The sequence below is a fragment of the Chlorocebus sabaeus genome, chromosome 22 (genome assembly GCF_047675955.1).
Source record: "Chlorocebus sabaeus isolate Y175 chromosome 22, mChlSab1.0.hap1, whole genome shotgun sequence".
Taxonomy (NCBI): domain Eukaryota; kingdom Metazoa; phylum Chordata; class Mammalia; order Primates; family Cercopithecidae; genus Chlorocebus; species Chlorocebus sabaeus.
Window position 1 is genome coordinate 95,466,867 of NC_132925.1, and position 25,499 is coordinate 95,492,365.

Below are 25,499 nucleotides of genomic sequence, written 5' to 3' on the forward strand. Positions count from 1 at the left end.
AGTCTAAGGCAGGAGAATCGCTTGAATCCAGGAGGTAGAGGTTGTGGTGAGTAGAGATCATGCCATCGCACTCCAGCCTGGGCAACAGGAGTGAAACTCCATCTCAGAAACGAAACCAAACACAAAAACTAGAACAACTTTCTTCTGGAGTAGTCTATGTGTGCCACCTACCTAACCTACTGAATGAAACCCAGTACCTTTCCTATTTCTCCCAGTTACAAGGCACTGTTACAAGGTTCAGACTATCCAGAAATAAAAGGCCGGGAAATAGCAAACGCTATGCATTTGTGGAGTTTAAGTCTGAGGATTTTGCCAAGATAGGTGCTGAAACAATGAACAACTACCTGTTTGGTGAAAGACTCCTGGAGAGTCATTTTATGCCACCTGAAAAAGTATAGAAAGAACTCTTTCAAGACTGGAATATTCCATTTAAGCAGCCATCATATCCATCAGTGAAATGTATAATTAGAATCAGCACTTACACAAAAGCTATGGAAGGAGGAGCGATTTAAAAAGAAAGAAGGATTACTCAGGAAGAAATTAGCTTAAAAAGGAATTGATTATGATTTTCCTTCTTTGATTTTACAGAAAATGGAAAGTATTTCAAAAATGAATTGTCAGATGTCTACAATAGCCCAGGTTTTATGTAAGAAGAAGAAAAAGGTTTTAGGCACTTCTGACACTCCTGAGAAGACAGTGGATATCTACGGCTCCACATTGGTTTGTACATCAACATTTTTAAAGAAACGAAAATCTGAAGTGGCTGAAATGAATGATGATGATGAAGATAATGAAATAGTTTTCAAACTGCCCATATCCTGTGTAAAAGAAGAAATACAAGAGACTCAAACACCTACACATTCACAGAAGACGAAGAAAAAGCAGTCAGTGATATTCAATGTATATAGATTTCTTCTGAAAAATATTTTCATGAGAATAATACAAACAATTAACTGGGCAAGTTGGCTCACACCTGTAGTCCCAGCTACTCGGGAGGCAGAAGTGGATCACCTGAGCCCAGGAAGTTGAGGCTACAGTGAGCCGTGATCACGCCACTGCACTCCAACCAAGTCAAGTCATTACATTTATCTTGACCTATTCTAGGCTGGCTTAAGTGGGATTTGTATTAAGAATACAACAGGCAACCTCACAGACATCTAAGTACAAAACTCTAAAGATGACCACACCATGGAAGGCCTGCCTGGGCTGGGAGGTGATTTTCCTCTCCTGCATGCCTTCACTTTGGACTTCTGCTCCATGCTTGTGCTCTGCTCTGCAGATGAACATTCGGCACGTGCTCCAGGCTCCTCCAGCCTCTGAGGCTTTGGCTTGCCCTGACAGTACCCCTGGTCCCAGTGTTACTGGACCTTTCCATACAGATGCTCCTCTGCAAAAAATCTATTGAAAACTCTCTGTGTCATTTCCAATGAGCAGGAGAGAGAATCTGATCTGCCTAGCAGTGAGGGTGGGAGTTCCCTAGTTGTCCCTGGATTTGTAGTGCTGCCCTTTCCAGAGACTCGAGGAGGGGCCAGATATCCAAAAAGAGGGTGCGGGTGGGGAATCAGTAATACAGTCTACTTCAACAAGAAAGTAGAAAGTAGAGGTGCTGGCTCATGCCTATAATCCCAGCACTTTAGGAGGCCGAAGCAGGCAGATCACTTGAGCTCAGGAGTTTGAGACCAGACTGGGCAACAGGGCAAAACCCCATCTCTACTAATAATGCAAAAAGTTAGCTGGGCATGGTGGCACATACCTGTAGTCCCAGGTACTTAGGAGGCCAGGGTGGCAGCATTGCTTGAGCCCAGGAAGTAGAGGCCGCAGTGAGCTGAGATCATGATGCCACTGTACTCCAGCCTGGTCGACAGAGTGAGACCCTGTCTCAAAAGTAATCAAACAAACAAAAAGGATAAAGTGGAAGCATTTGTATGCAAGATTGAAGTCATGCTTTCCATCTATTTTTTTTCACCTTTCCTTTTTTCTAAAACACTGTATCTTAAGCTTTTCCCGATGATATCAAGTACTCATGAGCATTATTTGAATGGTTGTATCAGAATCCATTTCTGGACTCATTGTCATTTATCCATCTGCAGTTGCTGGACATACTGCCCTTTCTGCCACACTCAGTCACCCTTCTGACTTTACACTGTGTCCAGTTATCTACTCATAGACATACTGGTCATTTAGGACTTAAAGTTAAGAATAGTTATTATGGTTTCTAACACTTCAAAGAGAATGTATCTTCCTAAAAATGGCTTGGTGGTTATACTTTTAAAGCAAAATGGACAAATCAATGTTGAAATTAATGTTTTGCTTTCTTCTTGTATCTATTTTCACTTCTCTGTCATTTTGATGGAGTAAGTTTCATGTGGAAGGATTTTTATTTTAAAACAGAAATAGCATATGACATGAGAATGGGAACACTGAAAGGTTCAACTTTCTAGTTTACTAAGTTTGTCACAAAAGCTACTGACAGTTAATCATGATTGACCTGTATTGAAAGTGAATTAACATTATGTACAACTTAAGCACTATACTTTCTGTCGGATATAGAAAAATAGGTGACGTGTTTGTAAAAGTATTGGGCTAAGAGTCAGGAAGCTTGACTGTTAGTCCCAATTGTGCTTCTTCAACTGAGCACCCCTAGGCAATAATTCAGCAGCTATTTCTTAAATACCTAATGAATTTCAGGCTTTGTAGTTGGGCTGGGAATATAGACATAGATACTGCCTTCATGATTCTCCAAGGCTCCCTTCCTCACCCGGCTCACAGTGAGCTGTCTTATGCATTGTGTAAATCTGTCTCCTAACAGGCCCCTACTCTGTCTCCAACCTGCTTCCCAGGGCAGTTGTGAGGATCAAGTGAGGGAGAATATGTGTGAAAGCAAATTCTAAATGATTTTAAAATGTAATAAAACTATGATCCATGGAAAATTATTTAAAGATCCTTAGAATTTTAAATAAACAGTACATTAGGCCAGGCTCTGTGGCTCACACCTGTAATCCCAGCACTTTGGGAGGCTGAGGCGGGCAGATCACGAGGTCAGGAGATTGAGACCATCCTGGCAAGCATGGTGAAACCCGTCTCTACTAAAAATGCAAATTATTCACTGGGGGTGGTGGCGTGTGCCTGTAATTCCAGCTACTCAGCAGGCTGAAGCAGGAGAATCGCTTGAACCAAGGATTCCGAGGTTGCGGTGAGCTGAGATCAAGCCACTGCACTTCAGCCTGGTGACAGAGCGAGACTCTGTCTCAAACAACAACAACAACAACAACAACAAGAAGTACATTAACCTGAATTCTCTCTGGTTTTGATTTTAAATAGATATGAAAATTTTTCAGCGGACCACTGAGATGGTTGAAAATCTTGGCTTGATTATTCTCCAAGAGAATGATACAGTGGTTTGCATGATTAATTTTCTAAAACTGCTAGCAAAAGAAATGAAAACCTTTTTTGAGTTGCTGTATAATGGAGAAATGTTTTATGTGTTCACTAACAGCTTGCCTTTGTTTGATTCCAGCTGCAGCATATCGTGAGGATGAGATCTGTGTGCAGGTGACTGAGCTTTACCTGGCAGAAAATAATAATGGGGCCACCGGAGGCCAGCTGAACACACAGAACTCAAGGAGCCTCCTGGAATCAATGTATCAGCGGAAAGCTGAGCATTTAATGTCAGGTGAGAATTGATTTAAGGTGAGATTTGCTCAAGTAGTCAAAGAACTTGCTGGTGACAATGTAAGTTGTTAGGATTCTCTGAACCAGAAGTTAAAGCCGGGGTACTCTGATCCCATGATTTTACTCCTGGAATTTTTTTGCGTTCCTAATGAGTTCACCAGAGAAATACAAAGTGGAAGTAACTATCTTCCTGGACAATCTACTTTGTTTCTTTCTTCCTTTAAAAAAGAAAAACAAACAAACTAGTTATATATGAGTTTTACAACTTTGTATTCTTCTTTTTCTCTGAATATTTTTCATAGTATGCTTTGTAAATATTATTGTTAGAAAAATACTGGCACGTGAAATCCATGGTCATGGTCATTATAGAAAATAGGCCTGGCACACACGGCTCACACTTGTAACTCCAGCACTCTGGGAGGCCGAGGTGGGTGAATCACTTAAGACCAGCTTGAGCAACATGGCAAAACTCATCTCTGCAAAAAGTACAAGAATCCAAAAATTAGCCAGGTGTGGTGGCATGTGCCTGTAATCCCAGCTACTCAGGAGACTGAGGTGGGAGGATGGCTTAAGCCTGTGAGGTCAAGGCTGCAGTGATCCCTGATCGGGTCACTGCACTCCAGCCTGGGTGACAGAGCAAGACCCTGTGTCCAAAAAATAAAAGGAAAAAAAAATGCAGATAACCAAAACAAGTCACCTTAGAATTCTTTCCTGAAATTACCATTGGTGACATTTCTAGACTTCTCTATGTTTGAGTATATATTTTGAAAAATGTTATACTGGACAAATGGGTTTTAACTTTTTTTTTGAGACAGGGTCATGCTCTGTTGCACAGGCTGGAGTGTAGTGGTGAGATCATGGCTCATGTAAATTCTGCTTCCTGGGTTCAAGTAATTACTGTGTCTCAGCCCCCCTAGTAGCTGGAATTACAGGCCTGTGCCACTGCACCAGCTAATTTCTGTGTTTTTAGTAGGGCTGTGATCCCTGTGTGTCTTTCGGCCATCAGGCTCTTCCCCTCTCTAAACCTCAGTGTTCCCCTTCTAGAGAATGGGCAGAATTTTCTTCAGACAATACTTGCTCATGTGTTGGGGCCACAGAGAGGAATGGGGCATAGAGTTTCAGCAAGGAGCTGGACATAGGCGAGAAGCAGTCAAGATCAGAGGGACAAGAGGGTCCCGTCACCTCCCCGATTGCCCAGGACCTCACTGAGTCCTCACATGCATGACAAGATCTGTCCTACCAAGTCACAGGCAAAACCCCTCAGCTCTGCCCCAGGGCAGGGCTGCAAGTAACCCATATCTCCTGTTGAGGCCTCCTGATAGGATGACTTCTGCAAGCTCATGCCATCCTAACAGGGAGAGCTGTTCCACATCCAGGTTGAGAGAGCGCTGGGTGAAATCAGTCCCAGGTACGCACAGCCCGGAGCTGCTCTCCAAGGACCCCTCAGCCACAGAAGGCACTGGTCCTCCTACAGTGCTGCCCCACCCCCACCACCGCAGCCTCCTGGGAGTGTGGTCGGGGTGCCCTCCTTCGGGCTCTGACCTCGCACCCACTCCTACACAGCTATGCCCCCTGCCGGCTGCCCCAGAGACCAGATTGGTTTGGGCCTCTGCCTCCACAGGCCCAAACTACCATCTCTTCTGCTCCCCAGAAGCCAGTTCCCAGCAGACAGGCCATGTTCCCTCTTCATTCCTCAACACAGAGGGCCCATTACAACACCCTCAGCAGACGGTAGAGCTCCCCACGCATCCTCTTAAAGAGGCTTCACCACTGATGGCCACAAGCCCCACCATGACCTCCTCCCAGGGGGTGAATTTTCTTACATGTCTCCCACCAGAGCAGCATCAAAATAAATCATAAAAGCAGCATCTGTTAAATTGTCAGCAACATTTCCTACTAGGATCAACTCTCGGAGTCTGCAGCATTATTCCATTAGATGGATCAGTGTAGGGGTTAGCAAGCGTTTTCTGTAAAGGGCCAGATGGAAACTCTTCAAGGCTCTGCAGGCCACTGAGTCTCCATCACCACATACTCAAACCCTCCCCTGTAGCAAGAAAGCAGCCCTAGACAACATGTCAGCACATGAGCATGGCCACATTCCCAGAAACCTTTCTTTATGGATGTGGAAGTTTGCATGTCATGTACTTCTCATGTGTCACAAGATAAGATTCTACTTTCCATGTTTTCAACCATTTAAACATGTAAAATCCATTCTTAGCTCATGGGTCACACAAACACAGGCAGCAAGAAATCTCATTTTTAGACCAGCAGCAGCTGACCCCTGGATGGAGCATTAGAGCTCGGGTGCACGTCCCACCCCAGGGCTTCCAGGAGAGGGAGTGCAGGCTGATGCCACCTCCACCCCATCTCTCTAGGGGAGAAGGCGGAGCTGGTGCTGCATGAAGTTTGGCTGCAGATCCTGGGCCAGCACTACACCAAGGCCTTGGAGGACAAAACCAGCCCTGACTTCTGGGCACTTCAGGGGCAGCTGATGAGATGGATGAAGTGGCGGGATGAAGTAGGGGGGTCAGGGAAGAGCCCTCGGGAAGATGGGGGATGACTGGACAAGACTTTGTTAGAGCTGTGACCCTCTTCATCCTCTCCTGATCCCCCAGCTGACCCTTGTCCTCAGACCTCTACAAAACTTTGACCAAGTGGTGGTGGAGGAATTCTGGTGGGTCCAGGGTGGCCCTGGGTGGCCCTGGGCTCATACCTGGGTTCTGGGATTGAGGGCGGGAGGCTGGAAGAGATGACCTCCCTTAGTCCCCTCAGGCTGCCCAGCCCCCTGAAGTGGGATGATCCTCCCACCAGGCTGGATCCACTGTCCACGAGAGTGGGTGCCACCTTCTTCAGGGCGGTGCCAGCCCAGGCTCTCATGTGGGACTGTGTGCGCCAGGGTCTGCACATCCTGGGGGAGGCAGAGGGTCTCTTGGTAGAGATGGTCATCCCAGACCTCAGTCAGTACCTCCTTCCCTCTGCAGGCCCCCTCCATCTGTCCACCTGCCTCCTCCCTCGGGCTCACTGCCTCTGCATGCTCTGATCTGAAACCTGCCTCCCCTCCTCACAGAGCCCATGCAGATGCTCCTAGCCCCAGCTCTCTGGTCCCACAGCAACTTCTGGGCCCAGATTTTGCCTTTTCAGAAGTCTGGGAGGCAGACCCCTGCCTGGCCATAGCCTTCTTGGTCTGCTCTAGGCACTCCTAGCCCCGAAGCTGGTATTTTAAGTGATTTCTGGATATTTAGAAAGTCATCTGGTGTGAGGAGCTGGGAGGGTCCAAGGATAGAGCCCACAAGAGGAGGAAGATTGAAAAGGGGTCAGAGTGGGAGTGGGGGCTGTTGAGGGCAAGGCCCACCCCCAACCCTGACCCCCAAACCCAGCCACAATGCCAGTCAGCCTCAGGCCAGAGGGTGTGAGCAACGGGTGCCCTGGCTGCTCTACAGTGGATCAGAGCCACTGGGTGTGGGGGGTCTTCCAGGGGAGGTGTGGGGATGCCCGGGCAAGGTAAGGCAGGCTCCCAGGGCAGAGACTGAGGCTGACCCCTGCAGCCCCCCTACTGCAGGGGGGGAATGCTGGGATAGGCAAGGGTCTTAACCTAGAAAGCCCCAGCAGCTCCTGTGCCCATCAGGACACCGTTGAGGCTTGGTGGTGGTGGAACCCAGGAATGGTCTTTGAACCCACGACCTGCAAGGGGAAGCCAAGGACAGTCCTGGCCCATAGGCTCCCCTACCTGCAGGCAGTGGGCAGGCCCAGTGAGGGGACCCCAAGAGCCTAGACTATGAGCTTACCTGGCCAAAGACAGCAGCCAGCACCAAGACATCAAAGAGGGTGGGTAGAAATGTCATCACATCGGGGTTGACTGCGGCCGGCACCAGGTTCCTCTGTACTTCTGGAACACACAGGCCTCTCCTTCCTATCCCTGAAGTGCCCCTGCCCCCACCCCAGCACCCCGAAGACCAGCCTAATAGGTGCGCTTGTCCTGGGTCAGCCCAGCTGTCCAAGCAACTGCACGTTTTAATAAACTGGTTATCAGACTGCTCATGACGGGTATGAGGGTGGTCTTGGAACAGGGTGGGCACTTCATGGTTAGCCAGTTGCCAGGCCTCACTGGATGCCTCTGTGGCTCCTGTACCTTGGCCTGTGGGTGGGAGGTTGCCAGGACCATGGTCCCCTACAGAGGAGCCTGCACCCTTGGGGCCCATCAGTCTCCATGGGACTGATTTGATCTGCTTGGTTTGTTGCAGGGAAGCCTGGGCAGAATTCTCCAGGGCAGCAGGGGTTGGAGCGGCAGGCTCCATGAAAGAGGTCAAGTTAGCATGGGGGACGCAGGGGCATCAGGTTGCTGCGACAGTGACCTAAGCTGGAGGGGGTTAACTCCGGGGACCTCTATCTGTGATATACAATTACTCCCTAGAGATGCCAAAGGTGAGCTAGCCCTTGAGATAGCCCTGGTCCCTTTTGTCCCACCTGGCCACTTCTGAAAGCCCACCACCCTCTTATTAGCTCAGGAAGGCTGCCTGGAGGTGGAGTCCTTTAAGAGAAAGGAGGAAGTAGGGCCTGGTAAGAACCTGTCCTAGGGACGCACATATGCCTTCCTGCCGTGACAGCCTGGGCAGGCGAATGCAGGCCTGTTTCTCCCGTGGGACAGGCCTGAGCTAGAGCTCAGGTCCCTTTGGAGACCACTTCTCACCCGAGACTTTGTAGAAACAGTGAGAGGGGTCTGCTCCTGTGCCACCTTTCAGTGGTGGGACAGAATTTTCTCTTTCATGTTAGAGTGGGAGAGGAAGTCAAACAGGCATATACAAGTACCAATTTCGTCTAATTTCCTATTATACTGCAATAGTTCTAAAATTACTAACAGTTGGATAACAAGAAAAAAAACAGTTATCTGGTTGATGTATTCTTTATTATGTAACAGTTATTTCTGAGACAAAATCCAATTCAAAACATATTACTGAGGATTCTATATTAGTATATTTTGGAAATGGTATAATCCAAACCTGATTTTCTAATATATTTTCTTATATAACACTTAAGGAATTTTTCACTCCCATTATTTGGCTCTGGAAAATCTTTACAGGAAACATTTGTTACATTAGAAATCAAAATTTAAGTAGAGTTGTTAGGCACAGTTAAAAGGGATGATACACACAAACTATAATAATTACAAATCAGTACTTCTCTTGAATACACATTTGAATGTAAAAGCTTTTAAAATAATCAGTGTCTTAGATAAATATAAAACATACTGCAAGAACTGATTTTAACATCTCCTTTACTTTCTAATGCTTTTCAGAAAAAATTCCTTTCTGATTCATTCAGCAGCCAGAGCCCAAAAATGGTGTTCCAAGCCAGGATTCACCTTGTCCTCTTCAGAAATGACCTGAAGAGCTTTTGGATTGGTTAAAAATATTGCCTGATGGAATCTTAGGGTAAACCCGAAGAGCTAAAAGCACTGAATCCAGAGATCAGGTCTCTCGGCCGTGCTGGGGACACCATCAACCACTTGGGGTTAAATTGTATTGCTATGAATGAGAGGTGACTCTGAGGGGCTTTAACCAGGCCGGGGCTAATGAAAGGGTTTCAAACATCAGTAAGAACAGGAAGATCAGGGTTGAGAAGAGTGACAAGAAATCCTGAATGGTCTGAACCATTTTACACTTGATTCTATTTCTTAGAGCTCTTTGGGAAACAGGCAAGGATTTTCCTGGATAGTGTTTGCCCATGAAACAAATGAGTCATCTCGCTAAATGATTCAAAAACATTTCCTGTTGGTTTCATACTGCTAATAATTATAATATTTTAATGGATAGGGGAAATTATGGGTTTAAAATTAAATTCTCCGTTAATGCACATGTTTTAATAAACTGGTTATCAGACTGCTTATGACAATGTCAGTACCACATATTCAACTGCTTTTAGTCCTTCCAGTCTTTCTCCTGGGCAAAACTGGTGGTTATCTAATTTTTGCTACCTATCAATCACCTGTTTTGGACATTTACTGTCAATTAGTGGCTGCAAAATATGTGTGTGCATATTTACATGAGATGTAACTATACAGATGCATGTTGAATTGCAGACAAGAGTTCCATTATTTCAGAGCTATACTCTGAATGTGAGACCTTTGTATTTATACACACATACCTCTCCAGCCCAACCCAACATTCATTCATATAAAAATATATGACTATTGTAGAATCCGTCATTTACATATCACTAAAAATATGTTCTTTCATCCTAACATCTTTTTATCTACCCTTGTCAACCAACATCATAAGACTGGGATATAAAATCTTTTTATTAGTTACTTATTTCAAATTATTATTATTATTTTTTGAGACAGGGTCTTGTTCCATTGCTCAGGCTGGAGGGCAATGGTGCCATCTGGGCTCACTGCAACCTTGGCCTCCTGGGCTCAAGTGATCCTATCTTAACCTCCCTAAGTAGTTGGGACCGCGAGAATAAGTCACCATGCCTGGCCTATAAAATCTTTTTAAAACACATTTCCTAGCAGAAATTAACTTTTTTTTTAAAAGTCTACTTTTAAAGCAGCAGTTAGAAACTTTGTTCTTATGATATGTAAATAATACTGTTATATCAAACTGTGGATTTAAATATTTTTAATTTAAGTTCCTTTCTTATCTCTTAAAAAAATAAAACAGATTTCTGTGTTACTTAATGGCTTCTCCATTCTTCCAATTCCAAGGAATACAAAGGTCTCCATCTTGCATAACAGAGTAAAAATGTGAAATGCAGAGGTGCATCCCATGTAGGTAAGGCAGTGATTGTTCTAGAAGTCTCTTACAACAATCCACCATTTGTGTACTAGAAATGCTGGGCTCTTTATATAACTTCTCCAAAGAAAATTTCTTTGTTGATGCCTGTATCAATTCATTTTCCATAACCTTTAACCTATTATATAGAAAATAAAAATATTGTCATAAGCTATAACCAAATAAAAGAACACACAATGTAAATATATTCTTACATATTGGGGCCATAACTCTGCACTCACAACACCGAAAATGCCACCTACAAAGGCCAAATTATACGTTTGGAAGACATGCCAATAGCCATCATGTCTTAAATCTTTTGAGTTTCTGTCACATGGATCTCTAAAAGTATTTGGTAACGTTTTTAGCAGTAAAGGGCTAAAAATAACATAAAATTTAAAAAGCTCTTATATTGCCTTATCTAGCAGCTGTTAGTGACTGAAGGAAGCAGAAAATGAAGACTATAAAACCCCTAGTTTTAGGACCCACCTAAAGTTTAACCCTTGGGCGGTAATGCTGTCTAAAGATTTCCCAGATAAAAGCAGACTCACGGAAAACCAGGACCCTGAGGAGGACAGGTTCTCTTCACTCTTCCTCTCCTACCTCACCAGTCCCCTGTCTGTTCCCTCCCCTCTGCCTGAGGTTACAACTCTCTTATTCCATCAGGGGCTTCAGTTCAGGTCTACAAAGTATACAACTCTAGGCAGAACTCAGTGTCTCAAATACTTTCTCCCACAGGTGGCAAGTGCTTAGGGATATGGTGTTTTGATAAGTGGATTCAATGTGCTACATCTAGACCAACACATGAGTTACTCAGCAAGCCCATTTAACAACATGAATAAAGCAAAACTGCCATGGTCATGTCCCTGAGCCAGTCTATTTAAAATACTTCATTGGTTTAAAATGTCTAAATATCTTACATTTAATCACCCTTAAACTCTGCATAGAAAAGTAGGTACTATAAAATTTCCATACACTAGACAGTAAAAAACAGAAATGGTCATAGCAGTTAGTTATCCTGGCCTATAATACTGATCACTTTCTCAAGTGCTGTTTGCTTTTTCTGTAAGATTACTCTCCTACACAGTGCTGCTTAGAGATTCAAGCAGACAGACAGCAGTCAGGGCTGATGGTGCTGAAAATGTTTCACAGCTGGGCCTGCTTCTAATCTCTCCAGGATTAGACAGAAAGAACCCTTAAACTTCTATCAATAGGAGGGGATGAGTAACTTTTTCTGTAAAGGTATTTTTCACTTGTCAAGAAAAGATATTAACAATGATGCTTAGAAATGAGAAGCCTTGCAGTGTGACCATGTTACTGCATAGTTCTCCAACAATATATCTTTAAAGTCTGGGCAAGACTCTCATTCTCATTCCTTTTAGAAGCTTACAGTCTCATCCTAGGGTTTCCCAGACCCATGGGTCACAAGCTTTATACAGGAGAACCCATCAGTTCTTCTGAGGTGCAATCTTAGAAAAGCATTGAGAAGGCAGCCCTTGTTAAGGTTCCCCAGGGCTGTCCCCTCAACAGGAAAATAACATGTACAAGCCTTTCCTCATCCTTGGGTGCCTCTACAGTCAGCAGGAAATTTTTATTTTTATTTTTCCTGAGATGGAGTCTTGCTCTGTTGCCCAGGCTGGAGTGCAGTGGCGTGATCTTGGCTCACTGTAACCTCTGCTTCCCAGGTTCAAGCGATTATCCTGCCTCAGCCTCCCAAGTAGCTGGGATTACATGCATGCACCACCACGCCCGGCTATTTTTTGTATTTTTAGTAGAGGCAGGGTTTTGCCATGTTGGCCAGGCTGGTCTTGAACTCCTGACCTTAGGTGATCCACCCCGCTCAGCCTCCCAAAGTGCTGGAATTACAGGTGTGAGCCACCGTGCCTGGCCTTGAGATAGGGTCTCGCTGTTGCCCAGGCTGGAGTATCAGCGTCGTGACCATGGTTCACTGCAGCCTTGACCACCCAGGCTTAGGCAAACCTCCTGCCTCAGCTTCCCAAGTAGCTGAGACTACAGGTGCACACCACCATACCCAGCTAATTTTTAAATTTTTTGTAGAGATGAGGTCTCACCATGTAGCCCAGGCTGGTCTTGAACTCCTGGGCTCAAGTGATCCTCCTGCCTTAGCCCGCCAAAGTGCTGGGATTATAAGTGTGAGCCACCATGCCCAGCCTTTAGTCACTGTTTCTACTACATGTATCAGAACTACTTAAACATTCTTCTATTACTGTACATTTTGATTGTTTCCAACTTATCTAAGTGATTTTAAAATTTGAAATATATCATACAGAGTAAAAGGAAACATCTGAGTGGGTTACTACAAAAACATAAGTGGGGAATGCCCCTGCTAGGGAGAGCTAGGCTGATCCTCAGGCGCAGTTTACTCTGGGTTGTTACCACCCTACAGAAGAACTGTGAACTAGGCTATCGCCAGCCTCCAAAGGACTGGGGGCTCCACAGGCAGCAAACACTGTCTACATGCCAGCCAGGCAGTGCCAAGAGACAGGACCGACCAGTCATACAGTTTTGGGTTGTACATACCAGCTTAGAATAGCGTGCGCTTCCCCCCCCCCCCCCCTTTTTTTTTTTTTAACTGTTCAGCAAGCTGAGGGTCCTGCACAGCTGCTACTCTGAGGACCCTGTGAGCATGGGTGGCCTCTGGCTCCTTTTCTTTTGAACTAGAACAACTGAGAGCTTTACTCTTTTTTATTAGGTTGGTGTAAAAGGAATTGCAGTTTTTGCCATTTTTTTTTTAATGGCAAAAACCTGCAATTCCTTTTGCACGAACCTAATAAAATAAACTATGTTTCCACTTAAGAATCTACCTTATAAGTTAAAAAGTATCTGAAAACCACTCTCTAGGAACATGCTTCATGGAAGGAAAGAAGTTAGTCTGCATCACTGCTCTGCGAATATAATGAAGGTGTCTTACTAGGGCAGGGACAGCAGAGCTAAGGAAGGAAAGACAGCAAAGGCGAGGAGAGGCTCCTGGGCCCAGAGTCAGGGGCACAAGGATGATGACTGAGCAGGAAGGAAGGCTGGGACCAGCAGCAAGTGCTTCCTCTCCTTGGGGGCTAAGTATAGGGATGAGGACTCTGGGGCCCAGAGCCAGAAAAAGGCTAAGGAAGCAGGTGAAAGGTCAACGGGTATTTCCTGAAGGCCCCCTGCGCGCCAGGCACCCATCCCAGTTGGCACCGGAGGGAGCAAAATAGAATGAAGTCTGCCCTCAGCGAGCTTACCTTCTTTTGGGAAGGCGAGAGAGAGAACACATTAATAAGGAAACAGCAAATTTGTTGAGGTGGACGGAGAAAGGCAGGCCGGCTGAGGGTGGGGGCTCCATGCTGTAAGTTGTGTGGCCAGAGAAGGTGGAATGTGAGCAGGGCCTGAGGAAGCTGCAATTTCTGAGGAAGGAGGACCTCAGGCTGGGGGAAAGCACACAGGCCCAGGAGCGGACACATGTCAAGAGTGCTCGAGGAGGATAAAAAGGCTGCAGCAGAATGAGTGAGAGGAGAGTCCCAGGAGCTGAGCTGAGACAAGCAAGGGAGTGGGCAGAGGGTCTGTGGGCACTGGGCAGAGGAGTGACAGCTCTGACTAGGTTCCCACTGCTGCTCTGACGAGAGTCCACCACGGGTTGGGGAGGTGCTGAGTGTGGAAGCCTGAAGACCAGACAAGAGGCCATCACAAAATGATGGAGGCTCAGACCAGGTGCAGCAGGAAAGGAAAAGAGAAGAGGTGAGTTTCTTTCCGGGTCTGCTCTGAAGGTGGACTGGGGTAGGGAGTGAGACAGGGGAGAGGAATCAAGATGACTCGCTGGTTTTTATTCGCCTGAGCAACTGGTAGGACGGAACATTCACAAATTGACCTATTTGAATGTTTTTCTTTTTACTTTGCTTTCTCACAATGTAATAGCATTACTCGAAAGCTATAAAATAGTCATAGAGAAAAAGAGAAAAAGCAGCTGATAGGTTATAGCAAACAAAATCATCAGTCCTAATGATTAACAGTTGGCTAGAATTGCTCTTGAGAGTTAAAGCAGATGTAAAATTGAGAAAAGAAATAGCACTAACAAATACTTAACAGCCAATCAAGAGGTAGGGTGTGATAGGATCTGGCCTACCGAGTTGTCATCAGTTCCATAAGGAAAACAAAAGAGATGCTGCTCCTTCATTTATTTTATACAAAAAATGATCTCGTTGTCTCTTGCTAAAAGAATGGGTTCCATGGTTAGTTGCCATCCCTTCTATTTATTTATTTTTCTGAGACAGAGTCTTGCTCTGTCGCCCAGGCTGGAGTGCAACGGTGTGATCTTGGCTCACTGCAACCTCTCCGCCTCCCGGGTTCAAGTGATTCTCCTGCTTCGGTCTCCTGAGTAGCCGGGATTACAGGTGTGCACCACCACGCCTGGCTAATTTTCATATTTTTAGTAGAGGTAGGGTTTCACCTCAAGTGATCTGCCCACCTCGGCCTCCCAAAGTTCTGAGATTACAGGTGTGAGCCACCAAACCTAGCCTCTCTCTATATTTAAAATTCCTGGCTTTTAAAATGAGCACTTGTGCAAACTGAACCTCAAATGAACAGTGAGGCAGGAGAACTGCTTCCACTGGCACCCTCCTAAAGAACTAGGTCCCATTACCCTGTCCTCCTCTCTTCTCCTTGAAACTTCCCTCCATGGACATGTGGAACAGCATTCTCTCCAGCTTCCATCCTGTTCCCTGCCGTTGCCTTTCCTTGTCCCCTATGCTCCCAGGTGTCAGCTTTGGCTCTTCCCACTGGATTGTGCTGCAGCTACCACTGGCAAATTTACAGCACTCACATCTCCTACTAGAAACAATTCCAGGAGGCAGAGATCATGTCTGAGTCTTTCTATCAATGGCATTGATCTCAGCTTTGGGCACATAACAGTCAGAGTAAATGATGGCTAAGTAAATGACCTCATTTCTTCATAGGTGATACATAAAACAATATCAAGCAATATCTTACCACCTACAAAACAGGAAACTGTTGGCTATAATAGGACTCCTTCAAAGATACAAACAACATAAAAACAACACTGCTTAGGAACTAAAATGATACACTGTTTTTTTTTTGAGAAAGGATTTCATTATGTCACCCAGGCTGGAGTGCAGGGGTACCATCACAGCTCACTGCAGCCTTGGCCACCCAGGCTCAATCAATCCTCCCACCTCAGCCTCCTGAGTATCTGGGACACAAGCAAGTGCCACCATGCCTGGCTAATTTTTTTTTTTTTCCCACCATATTGCCCAGGGTTTCACCATGTTGCCTAGCCTGGTCTTGAACTCCTGGGCTCAAGTGATCTCCTTGCCTCGGCCTCCTAAAGTGCTGGGATTACAGGCTTGAGCCACTGTGCCCGGCCTAAAATGATTTTTTAAGGTTTCTTCTCAACTTAATTAAAATGCAGATAAAATTTTCTTTATATCAACAGTTAAAAGGTTTATTATTTTTCTTTCTCTCTGTCATCCAGGCTGGAGTGCAGTGGCGTGATCTCGGCTCACTGCAAACTCTGCCTCCTGGGTTCAAGCCATTCTCCTGTCTTGGCCTCCTGAGTAGCTGGGACTAGAGGTGACCGCCACAACAGCTGGATAGTTTTTGTATTTTTAGTAGAGACGGGGTTTCACCACGTTGGCCAGGCTGGTCTCAAACTCCTGACCTCACAAGTGATCTGCCTGCCTCGGCCTCCCAAAGTGCTGGGATTACAGGCGTGAGCCACTGTGCCTGGCTTAAGATGATTTTTTTAAGGTTTCTTCTCAACTTAATTAAGATACAGATAAAGTTCTTTTTATATTAACAGTTTGAAAATTTTTAAGCAATATTCTTGTTAATCAAGAAATAATCAATATTTTTGCTTGTTGTCAGTCTTTTCCATCTGGAAAATTCCTTGCTGATATTCTTATTTTTCATTCTGCTCCTGAATTGACTTTTATATTAAGAAGCTGAACTTCTCAAACTGAGGTCCATGGTGGTAACATAATTTAGGTAGGGAATAAATAAATATGGAATATCTACAAATTAGTCAATTTCCTAAGCTTCATACTGTTTCCAGGTCCCATATTTATGAGTTCCAAATATCTGAAGTTTTCAGTTAGACTGAATGATCTGACTTTACAGAGGACTGGCAGTACTTACTCTTCCTTTCTTTTCATGTTCTCTCTTGCCTGCTGAGCTTTGGTGAGAATAAACCACTGGAGATTTGCTGGATCACAGAGTGTTGGAATATTAAAATGCCCGAGTTCATGCAAGCTTGGAGCATATCTGTCACTGCAATAAAATATACATTAAAGGAAAAACCACTGACCCTCTCCTCTCCCCGACCAGAGAAAATGTTTTATTAGTCCTCAGGAAAATTAAAAAAAAAAAATCATCAAGAAAAGCCACTTCAAAAGTGCAGCAACTTAAAGCTTCGCTGCCCCCAAAGACACACTTCTTCAGGATCACGACCTACTTGCAAGCCCTCTGACCTTCCTTATCTGTTACATGCAAGGGGTGACCTGCTGCACAGTGAGGTTGTCAGAGCTAAAGACAGAATGCATATAAGTACCCAACACAGCGCTCGGCAAACAGTGTATACACCACAAATGTTGGCTACTGATTTACTATTAGTTTAATCTTATAATGTTTTCCATTGGATTGACTTTGCCCAGTAAATCTGCTCAGCAATATATTCAAAGAATGTTCTAGACATTAAATTCTTCAATCCTCCCATGCTGGCTTTTCTAGAGTGTAGAAGAGAGTTGCTAACACAAGTAGTGGCATTTTCTTCTTTAATTCTTAAGAACTACCCATTGAAATACAAAACAATTTAATGCATTTACACACACAACCCACCTAGACGAAGGAATAAAAGTAATCCTTCTATCTTAGATATTTACCTGTTAAGGATCATTTGCAAACCACGCAAACTTCGAGGGTGAAATGGTATTCTACTTTTCAACAGTCTATTATAAAACACATCAAGAAGAGAGTAATATTCTTCAAGTGTCAATACTGGCTGTAATTCTTCAATATAAACAACTTGTATGCCACCTAAAAGATAGCTTATTTGGTCTTCTAAAATCATCAGCCTCCTCTGAAGGTCAAAATAACTTGGCAGTCTTTCAAAAAGCTACAGTGTTAACAAAGGGAAAGAAACAATTAGCTTTATGTTACTATAATTTAATTTTAGAATTCCAATAAATGACATTAAGACATTTTTAACAAGAAAATGATTTTCATTGAAGGAAAGTTCAAGTAAGAGATAAAAAAAAAACCTTAATTGAATTCTGGAAATATTAATATTCAAAACAAGCCACTGTAAATCTTTGAGATTTTTAGATGGGAATTTGTAAAGTTCCAAAAAAAAATATGCTCCAAATAAAAGTAAGTCCTAATCCTAAGCACTATTATTTAAATATTTAGGTAAGAATCTTCAATTAGTTTAGAATTATTAAATGGTACAATAAAGGTTTTAGAAATAAAGTGTATGTATTTCAACTCAGTCTATTCCTTCAAAATTTACTTTAAAGGAACTAAACTCAATTAAGTGCAATAAATATGATTGTGCACCTACCATATACGTAAGCACTGAGTTGGGCACTTGAAGGGTACAGATTGTAAGAGTTTGTCCCTGTTTGGTTGGCACTCACAGTTGGGGTACAAGGAAACAAAAATCCGAATTTAGCATACTAAATGCCAAATCAGGGTGAGTGGATACAGAGGAGGTTCAGGCAAAGGTTTCTAAGGGAGTCTAATTCGATCAATCTTAAACATGAAGTAAGATTTAGAAATGGCACGTGAATGTAAGGGCTGCTTTTGGGGAAGGAAAAAGAGCATGTGCAAATACGGAACCATGAAAAGGAGCAACATGTTTGGAAACAGTAAGGAGTTTGGTATGGCTGGCATGTGACCTGCTGCGAGGGAAAGGAAAGAGCAAGGCTCAAGGGGGATGTAGGGGCTGGGTCAGGGAAGGACCACTAAGGACTTAAGATTTTCTATTAAAAGCCAGGGTCTTTTAGAAGAGTTGGAAGGCATTAAAAACTCTGCTATAATAAAAGCAATAGCTGCATAAAAATTCTACAAATTATTTATAATCTACTTTTAACGTCTTGTGGAAAATAATTTTACTCCCTATTTTTCAATTTTTCTATGGGTTACTCATGTGTATATGGTAACTACATTTTAAAAACTTTTTGTTTTGAGATAATTCTAGATTCATATACCTTTAACTTAACAGTACATCTTATACAATTATTGGTATAATATTACAACCAGGAAATTGACATTGATACAATTCATTAATCTTACTCAGAGGTCATTAGTTTTACTTGCATGCATTTGTGTATTTTTCACATGTATATTTACTTTATTATATGTGTATGGAGCCATGTGACACTGCTACAGTCAAAACACACAGGAATTCCATCATAGGGATCCCGTTTATAGCACTGACACCTCTGCTCCCCTCTCTCTACTTCCTGGCAACCACAAATCTTTTCTTCCTTTCTATCATTTTATTATTCCAAGGATGTTATATAAATAGAATCAAACAGTTTGTAACCTTCTGAGACTGACTTTTTCACTCAGCACAATGCCCTTAAGATCCATCCAGTTGCTGCATGTATCAATAGCTCACTCCTTTTCATTGCTGAGTAGAATCTTATGGTAGGGATGTACCAGTTTGTTTAGCTATTCACACACTGAAGAACATTCATTTTTTTCCTAGTTTTTGGCTATTATAAACATTCATGTACAGGTGTTTGTGTGAACATAATTTTTCATTTCTCTGCTGTAAATACCTGAGGGTGACTGCTGGGTCATGTTTAGTTTTGTAAGAAACCATTATAGTCTTTTTCCAGAATGCCTGTACCATTTTGCATTCCCATCAGCAATGCATGAATGACCTATTTTTTCTGCATTCTCACCAGCATGTAACTATTTTTCATTTTAGCCATCCTGGTAAGTGTGTAGTGATAATGCACTGTGGTTCTATCTATCTATCTATCTATCTATCTATCTATCTATCTATCTACCTACCTACCTACCTACCTACCTACCTACCTACCTAATCTATCTTTCTATCTTTCTATTTATTTTGAGACAGAGTCTCGCTGTGTTGCCCAGGCTGGAGTGCAGTGGCACAATCTTGGCTCACTGCAACTTCCGCCTCCCGGGTTCAAGTGATTCTCCTGCCTCAGCCTCCCAAGTAGCTGGGACTATAGGCGCCTGCCACCATGCCCAGCTATTTTTTTTTTTTTTTTTTTAAAAATTTTTAGTAGAGACGGGGTTTCACTGTGTTTACCAGGTTGGTCTTGAACTCCTGACCTCGTGATCCACCTGTCTTGGCCTCCCAAAGCACTGGGATTACAGGTGTGAGCCACAGTGCCCGGCCAATGAATATGTTTTTATGTGCTTACATGTCATCTGTACATTCTCTTTGGTGACATGTCATTTCATGTCACCATTTTTGGTTGCATTGGTTTTTTTAGTAGCCCTTTTTAGTGGTTTTTTTTTTTTTTACTGCTGAAGTTTGAGAGTTTTAGATTGCCCTTTTTTAGTTGTTTTTTTCTTTTCCTGCTGAAATTTGAGAGTTTTGAAATATATTCTAGATATAATGTCTTTGTCAGATATGTGGTTTGCAAGTATTTTCTACCAAATAAATATTTGATTTGAACAGACACTTCATTAAAGAAGATATGTGGATGACAAATAAGCACATGAAGAGATGCTCACCATTATTTATTATTAGAGAAATGCAAATTAAACATTGAATGAGATTGTACCACAGAGCTATTAGACTGACTAAAATTAAAAAGATGATCATAGTTAAGTGTTGGCAGTTTTTTAAAAAGTTAAAATACTCTACCATATGATCCAGCCATTCTATTTTAGGTATTTACCCAAGAGAAAGGAAATATATGTCCATATATTTGTACACAAATGTTCATAGCAGTTTTATTTGTAATAGTCACAAAGTGATACGACCCTATGTCCATCAACAGGTGAATGAATAAACAAACTGTGGTATATTTATACAATGAAATAGTACATAGTAAAAAGGAATAAACTTTCAATACATGCAACAGCATGGATGAATCTCAAAATGAGACAGTGAAAGAAACCAGACACAAAAGTTTGCAAGCCCTATGATTCCACTTACATAAAACTCCAAAACTAAGCTATAGTGACAGAAAGCAGACCAGTGGTTGCTTGGAGAGGGGGTGGTGGGATGGGAGGGAGTGTTTACAAAGGGCCATATGCTCACATATATGCCCAGGTGTTGGATACGTTTGCTATCTTGACTGTGATAATGGCTTCATGGGCATACATACATGTCAAAATACCAAACAACACACAAGAAACATGTGCAGTTTATTAAATGTCAGTTATACCTCAATAAATCTGTTAAGAACAGGTAAAACCAAACAACAGAATATAGGCTTTCAGGCTGTGCTTCAGAAAAGAATGCAATCTTACCAGACAAAAACTGCCTTAAAAATCAGTTTTCCTTCTTAAGTATGTTAAGTATATGATATTTCAGCATCTGATCTGAAAACAGCTGACACTATGATTAAAAACATTAAAAAACAAAAACAAAAACAGAACAAAATTTTTTTTTGGTTCATTAACATTATAGCATTGTTGGAAATGAAAGTATATGAATGACAAGAAGTTTTTAATTTTAAGGCTCTTTCTTACTTTTGTCCAGTGATGATGGACATCCATTGTTCCTAGCATCACATGGCCCACTGCACTCATGCCAGAACGGTCTGTAAATATGATTGTACACCCTGATGATAAAACACAAAACCTTTGGTCATGGTCGAGGTGCTTCATTCTTTCTGCATTGTGCCAATAGTGTATAAACTCAGGATTAAATTCAGTAGAAGCTTAAAGGCTAATTTTATGCCACTGCTTTATTCAAAGAACAGATTTAAAAGTTCAGCTATGATAAAGTTACTTGGTTTTTCCATTAAAATTTATAGATGTACATAGCAGCTAGGTGATTTTTTAAAAGAAAATGGAAAATGTTTACCTTTTGCTTTTTTAAGTGTTTCCAAATTCTGCTGTGCTAAGCGGCTTAAACTATGCAGCTGGCTACAGCGGTGGGCGACGCCCCAGCTCCTCTGCCACCTAGGCCAACAGAGCACACAAGCATGTTAATAAGTGGTACGCCGAAGAAGGAGCAAGCACTCACAACTACTGGAGTCCTTGGGAAGCCAATGAGTCTCTTTCTGAAGCAGGCACATCACATGTTTTGATTGATCATATGTTTCTAAGCTAGCTAATTTTTAAAGAAGCAACCACATGGAAAATGAATTGTTTACCAGAGGGCAGAAACATTACTACTATGCTCAGGTATCCAAAGATTTAAAATAAGCAAATACATGATATTTCTATTTAAAAATAAGATGATGAAATGGGAAAACTTTGAAAAAAGTATTTTTCTTTTTCACTTTGTTATAATGATGATGGTTTTGTTTTAGATTCAAGTTCCAACTAGGAATTCCGGTTAGGCTTATCAGGTTCTCTTTTCTGTTTTTGAGATAGGGTCTCACTCGGTTGCCCAGGCGGGAGTGCAGTGGTGCAGTCATGGCTCACTGCAGCCTTGACCTCCTCTGCTCAAGAGATCCTCCTACCTCAGCCTCACGAGTAGCTGGGACTAAAGGCATGTGCCACCATGGCTGGCTACTTCAAAAATTTTTTTTGTAGAGACAGGGTTTCACCATGTTGCTCAGGCTGGTCTTGAACGCCTGGGCTCAAGTGATCCACCTGCCTCGGCCTCCCAGAGTGTTGGGATTACAGGCGTGAGCCACCGTACCTGACCTCAGGTTCTTTTTATCTCATTCTAGAGAAAGTGATTTTGATGAAATCATGTGTATCTGCTCATTTCATAAATTTCATCAATTAATATTAAACCCCAGTGACACATGGAACCTGACATTGACACGATGTCAGAGGCCCTGCTGTGTAACTGTGAAGAGAACTGGTCTTCAGAAAACCCACCTTGGAGTTCTAATTCTGTGGTTTACTAGCTCTGCGACCTTGAACAAGCTGCTTTTAGCCTTCCTAAGGTTTTCACTTGCATGCATGCAAAGTGAGGATGTTTCCTACTATACAGGTAGTAGACATCAAATGAGGTAATGTGTGTGAAGGAGTCCAGGCATTCAAAACAGGCTCTTAAGAAACACAGGTTCTTCTTTTATCCTAATACTGATTCTGATGAATGTCATTTCTGATAAAATGAAAACTTGTTTAAAAAATTGTTTTTTTCTTTAAACTACAATTTAAAAAGTAAAATATAATTTCAAAGAATATTAATTTTTGATTATTTGACATTAAAAAATTTAAGTGACAAAGGCAGTAAATGCTGTTTTTGTTAAAAATGGTGTTCTATATAGGCTGTTTAGAATGAAAAACAATGTCATTAGTTAATGTTTTTGTTTGCTGGAGTTTTGGCTAACTTTTTTTAGCAAGTAAAGAAGCCCTCATGCCCATAGTCCTCAAATGTTATGGTCTCAGGGACCCTTTTATACTCTTAAAAATTGAAAACTCCAAAGAGCTTTAGCTTATGTGGGATATATATATATATATATATATATATATATATATATTTTTTTTTTTTTTTGAGACAGAGTCTTGCTGTGTTGCCCAGGCTGCAGTGCAGTGGTGTGCTCTTGGTTCACCGCAACCTCCATCTTCCGGGTTCAAGCAATTCTCCTGCCTCAGCCTCCTGAGTAGCTGGGATTGCAGGCATGCACCACCAGGCCTGGCTAATTTTTGTATTTTTAGTAGAGACGGGGTTTCACCATGTTGGTCAGGCTGGTCTCGAACTCCTGACCTCGTCATCTGCCTGCCTTGGCCTCCCAAAGTGCTGGGATTACAGGCGTGAGCCACCGTACCCGGCCAGGTTATATCTATTGACATTTACCATAATATAAATTAAAGCTGAGAAATTTCTCCATAATACTGTAAAATAATATTTATTTCTTTTTGTTTAAGAAATCCTTTCATTTTCCTAACTCAGTCTGCTTTGACAGATCTTTTAAAATTTCTATTAGAAAAAGTTATTTGCATGCACATTAATTTATTTACCTTATAAACTTTTAAAAATGATCTTACTATTTTTAGTTAGAAAAGTTTATGCTAATAGACTATGGAATGGGAAGAACCCCCTATAATAAAGTTTAATCTGAAAATGATTAGTGTGATAAAATAACAGATATATGCATACATTCAAACATTTCACACATGGAAGTCTAAAAGAATGCTTTGAAATTCTGAATTATCTTATGATGATTTGATTAAACAAGAACAGAACATGTAAATACTATCTGTACTCTGTAAACACAGGAAAAAAAGGTGTTTTTATGGTACCCAAATAGTTATTTGTTTTAATATAAGAAAAAAAAGTCCTAATAATGAGAATTGAAAACAACAAAACAGGCTATAGCAAAAAGTAACAAAGATGTTTAAACATGAAGACTAGATGACGATTTTTCTGAGTTCTAGTGATGGGAAGTCCAATGACTGAATGACCTGACTCCTCCTTTTCCCTTCCTTAGAGTTTTAAGAACTGTTAAATCTATTCCGCAATAAATTTCAGCATGGATCTTTATATAACTGCAATTTTCAAGTTTATGAAAACTTACTTAAAAAGTTCCGCAATATAATATAGAACCAAGAATACAACATCCATTTTCTCCCTCCCCTCCTCTTTTTAAACTCAAATACTAATCTTTTAAAACACTTATTATTATTTAGAGATGGGGTCTCGCTGTGTTGCCCAGGTTGGTCTCAAACTCCTGGCCTCAAGTGATTCTCCTGCCTTGACCTCCCAAAGTGCTAGAAGTATGAGTCACTGTGCCTGGCCTTAAATATCTTATAAGATGGGGGCATAATTATTTTTTATATATTTTGTGTATATGGAATAGGGTATTTTTCTTACAAACTTATTATGTAAAAAAGTTTATTATGCCAAAAATGTCAGTACTTAAGCCTTACTTCTTTATCTATACATACAAGAAAGAAGTAACATATATATAAATTGAGACAAAGTCTTGCTCTATCACCTAGGCTGCAGTGCAGTGATGCAATTATAGCTCACTGCAGCCTCAAGCTCCTGGGCTTAAGTGATCCTCTTGCCTCATCCTTCCAAGTAGCTGAGACTACAGGTGCAGGCCACCGTGCCTAGCTAAATTTTTTTTTAAGTTTTGTAGAGATAGGGTCTACTAGCCTGTTGCCCAGGCTAGTCTTGAACTCCTGGGCTCAAGTGATCCTCCCACCTTGGCCTCCCAAAGTGCTCGGATTACAGGCAAGAGCCACTGTGCACAGCCTTACTTCAATATTTAAAATAAGAAATTACTAAGAGTTTTCTTACACAGATGAACATTTCAAGATGTTCATAAAGATAATTGAAGAGTACTCAGTTATCAGAGCAAAAATTAAAGATGCAAATATTTAGCTGCTGAAAAGCTTATCAGTTGGTAATTCATATTCATTTTAATTTCTAAATTAGGTTCTCTCTTCTTTATTACCTGATATCTGACAGTTGCAATTGATGAGACAGTTCATCTTTTAAACGATCTAGTTCTTTTCTAAGTGGCAAACTGTTCTTTAGCTTTTTAACAGCACTTTTCCCATTGTTATCTAACCAGGATCTAGAAGGAAAAGAGAGAGAGGGAGATATATATCTGTATATATATACACACACACACACTTTTTATAATACTAACCATAATATAAGTATTTCTACTATTAAAAGACACATGCATGCACTTGCATATTCACAATAGCAAAGACTTGGAATCAACCTAATCAATAGATTGGATAAAGAAAATGTGGTATATATATACGATGGAATACTATGCAGCCATAAAAAAGAATGAGTTCTTGTATTTCATGGGAACATGGATGAAGCTGGAGGCTATCATCCTTAGCAAACTAACACAGGAACAGAAAACCAAATACTGCATGTTCTCACTTATAAACAGGAGCTAAATGATGAGACCACATGGACACAAAGACGGGAACAACAGACACTGGGGCCCACTTGAAGGTAGAGGA

The 25,499-nt window shown here is 41.9% G+C and overlaps 1 protein-coding gene and 1 pseudogene across 4 annotated transcripts in view; one reads left to right on the top strand and one right to left on the bottom strand.

Annotated features, from left to right (window-relative positions):
- The first annotated feature begins 59 nt into the window (after positions 1-59).
- LOC103227485 (MKI67 FHA domain-interacting nucleolar phosphoprotein pseudogene) lies at positions 60-1,029 on the top strand (annotated as a pseudogene).
- A 7,529-nt stretch (positions 1,030-8,558) lies between these two features.
- Positions 8,559-25,499, bottom strand: part of TCAIM (T cell activation inhibitor, mitochondrial) — a 71,084-nt gene continuing 54,143 nt past the window's right edge. For 3 of the 4 annotated variants that reach the window (XM_007983855.3, XM_073010300.1, XM_007983854.3), the window contains 6 exons: positions 24,971-25,093; positions 21,469-21,566; positions 21,132-21,223; positions 17,330-17,562; positions 16,587-16,718; positions 8,559-10,581 (listed from right to left, as the gene is read on the bottom strand). In XM_007983855.3, the coding sequence (XP_007982046.1) occupies positions 10,341-10,581; positions 16,587-16,718; positions 17,330-17,562; positions 21,132-21,223; positions 21,469-21,566; positions 24,971-25,093 (919 nt within the window). In that variant the 3' untranslated portion in view covers positions 8,559-10,340. The remainder of the gene's footprint in view (positions 10,582-16,586; positions 16,719-17,329; positions 17,563-21,131; positions 21,224-21,468; positions 21,567-24,970; positions 25,094-25,499) is intronic. The other variant, XM_007983858.3, reaches the window with a different exon arrangement.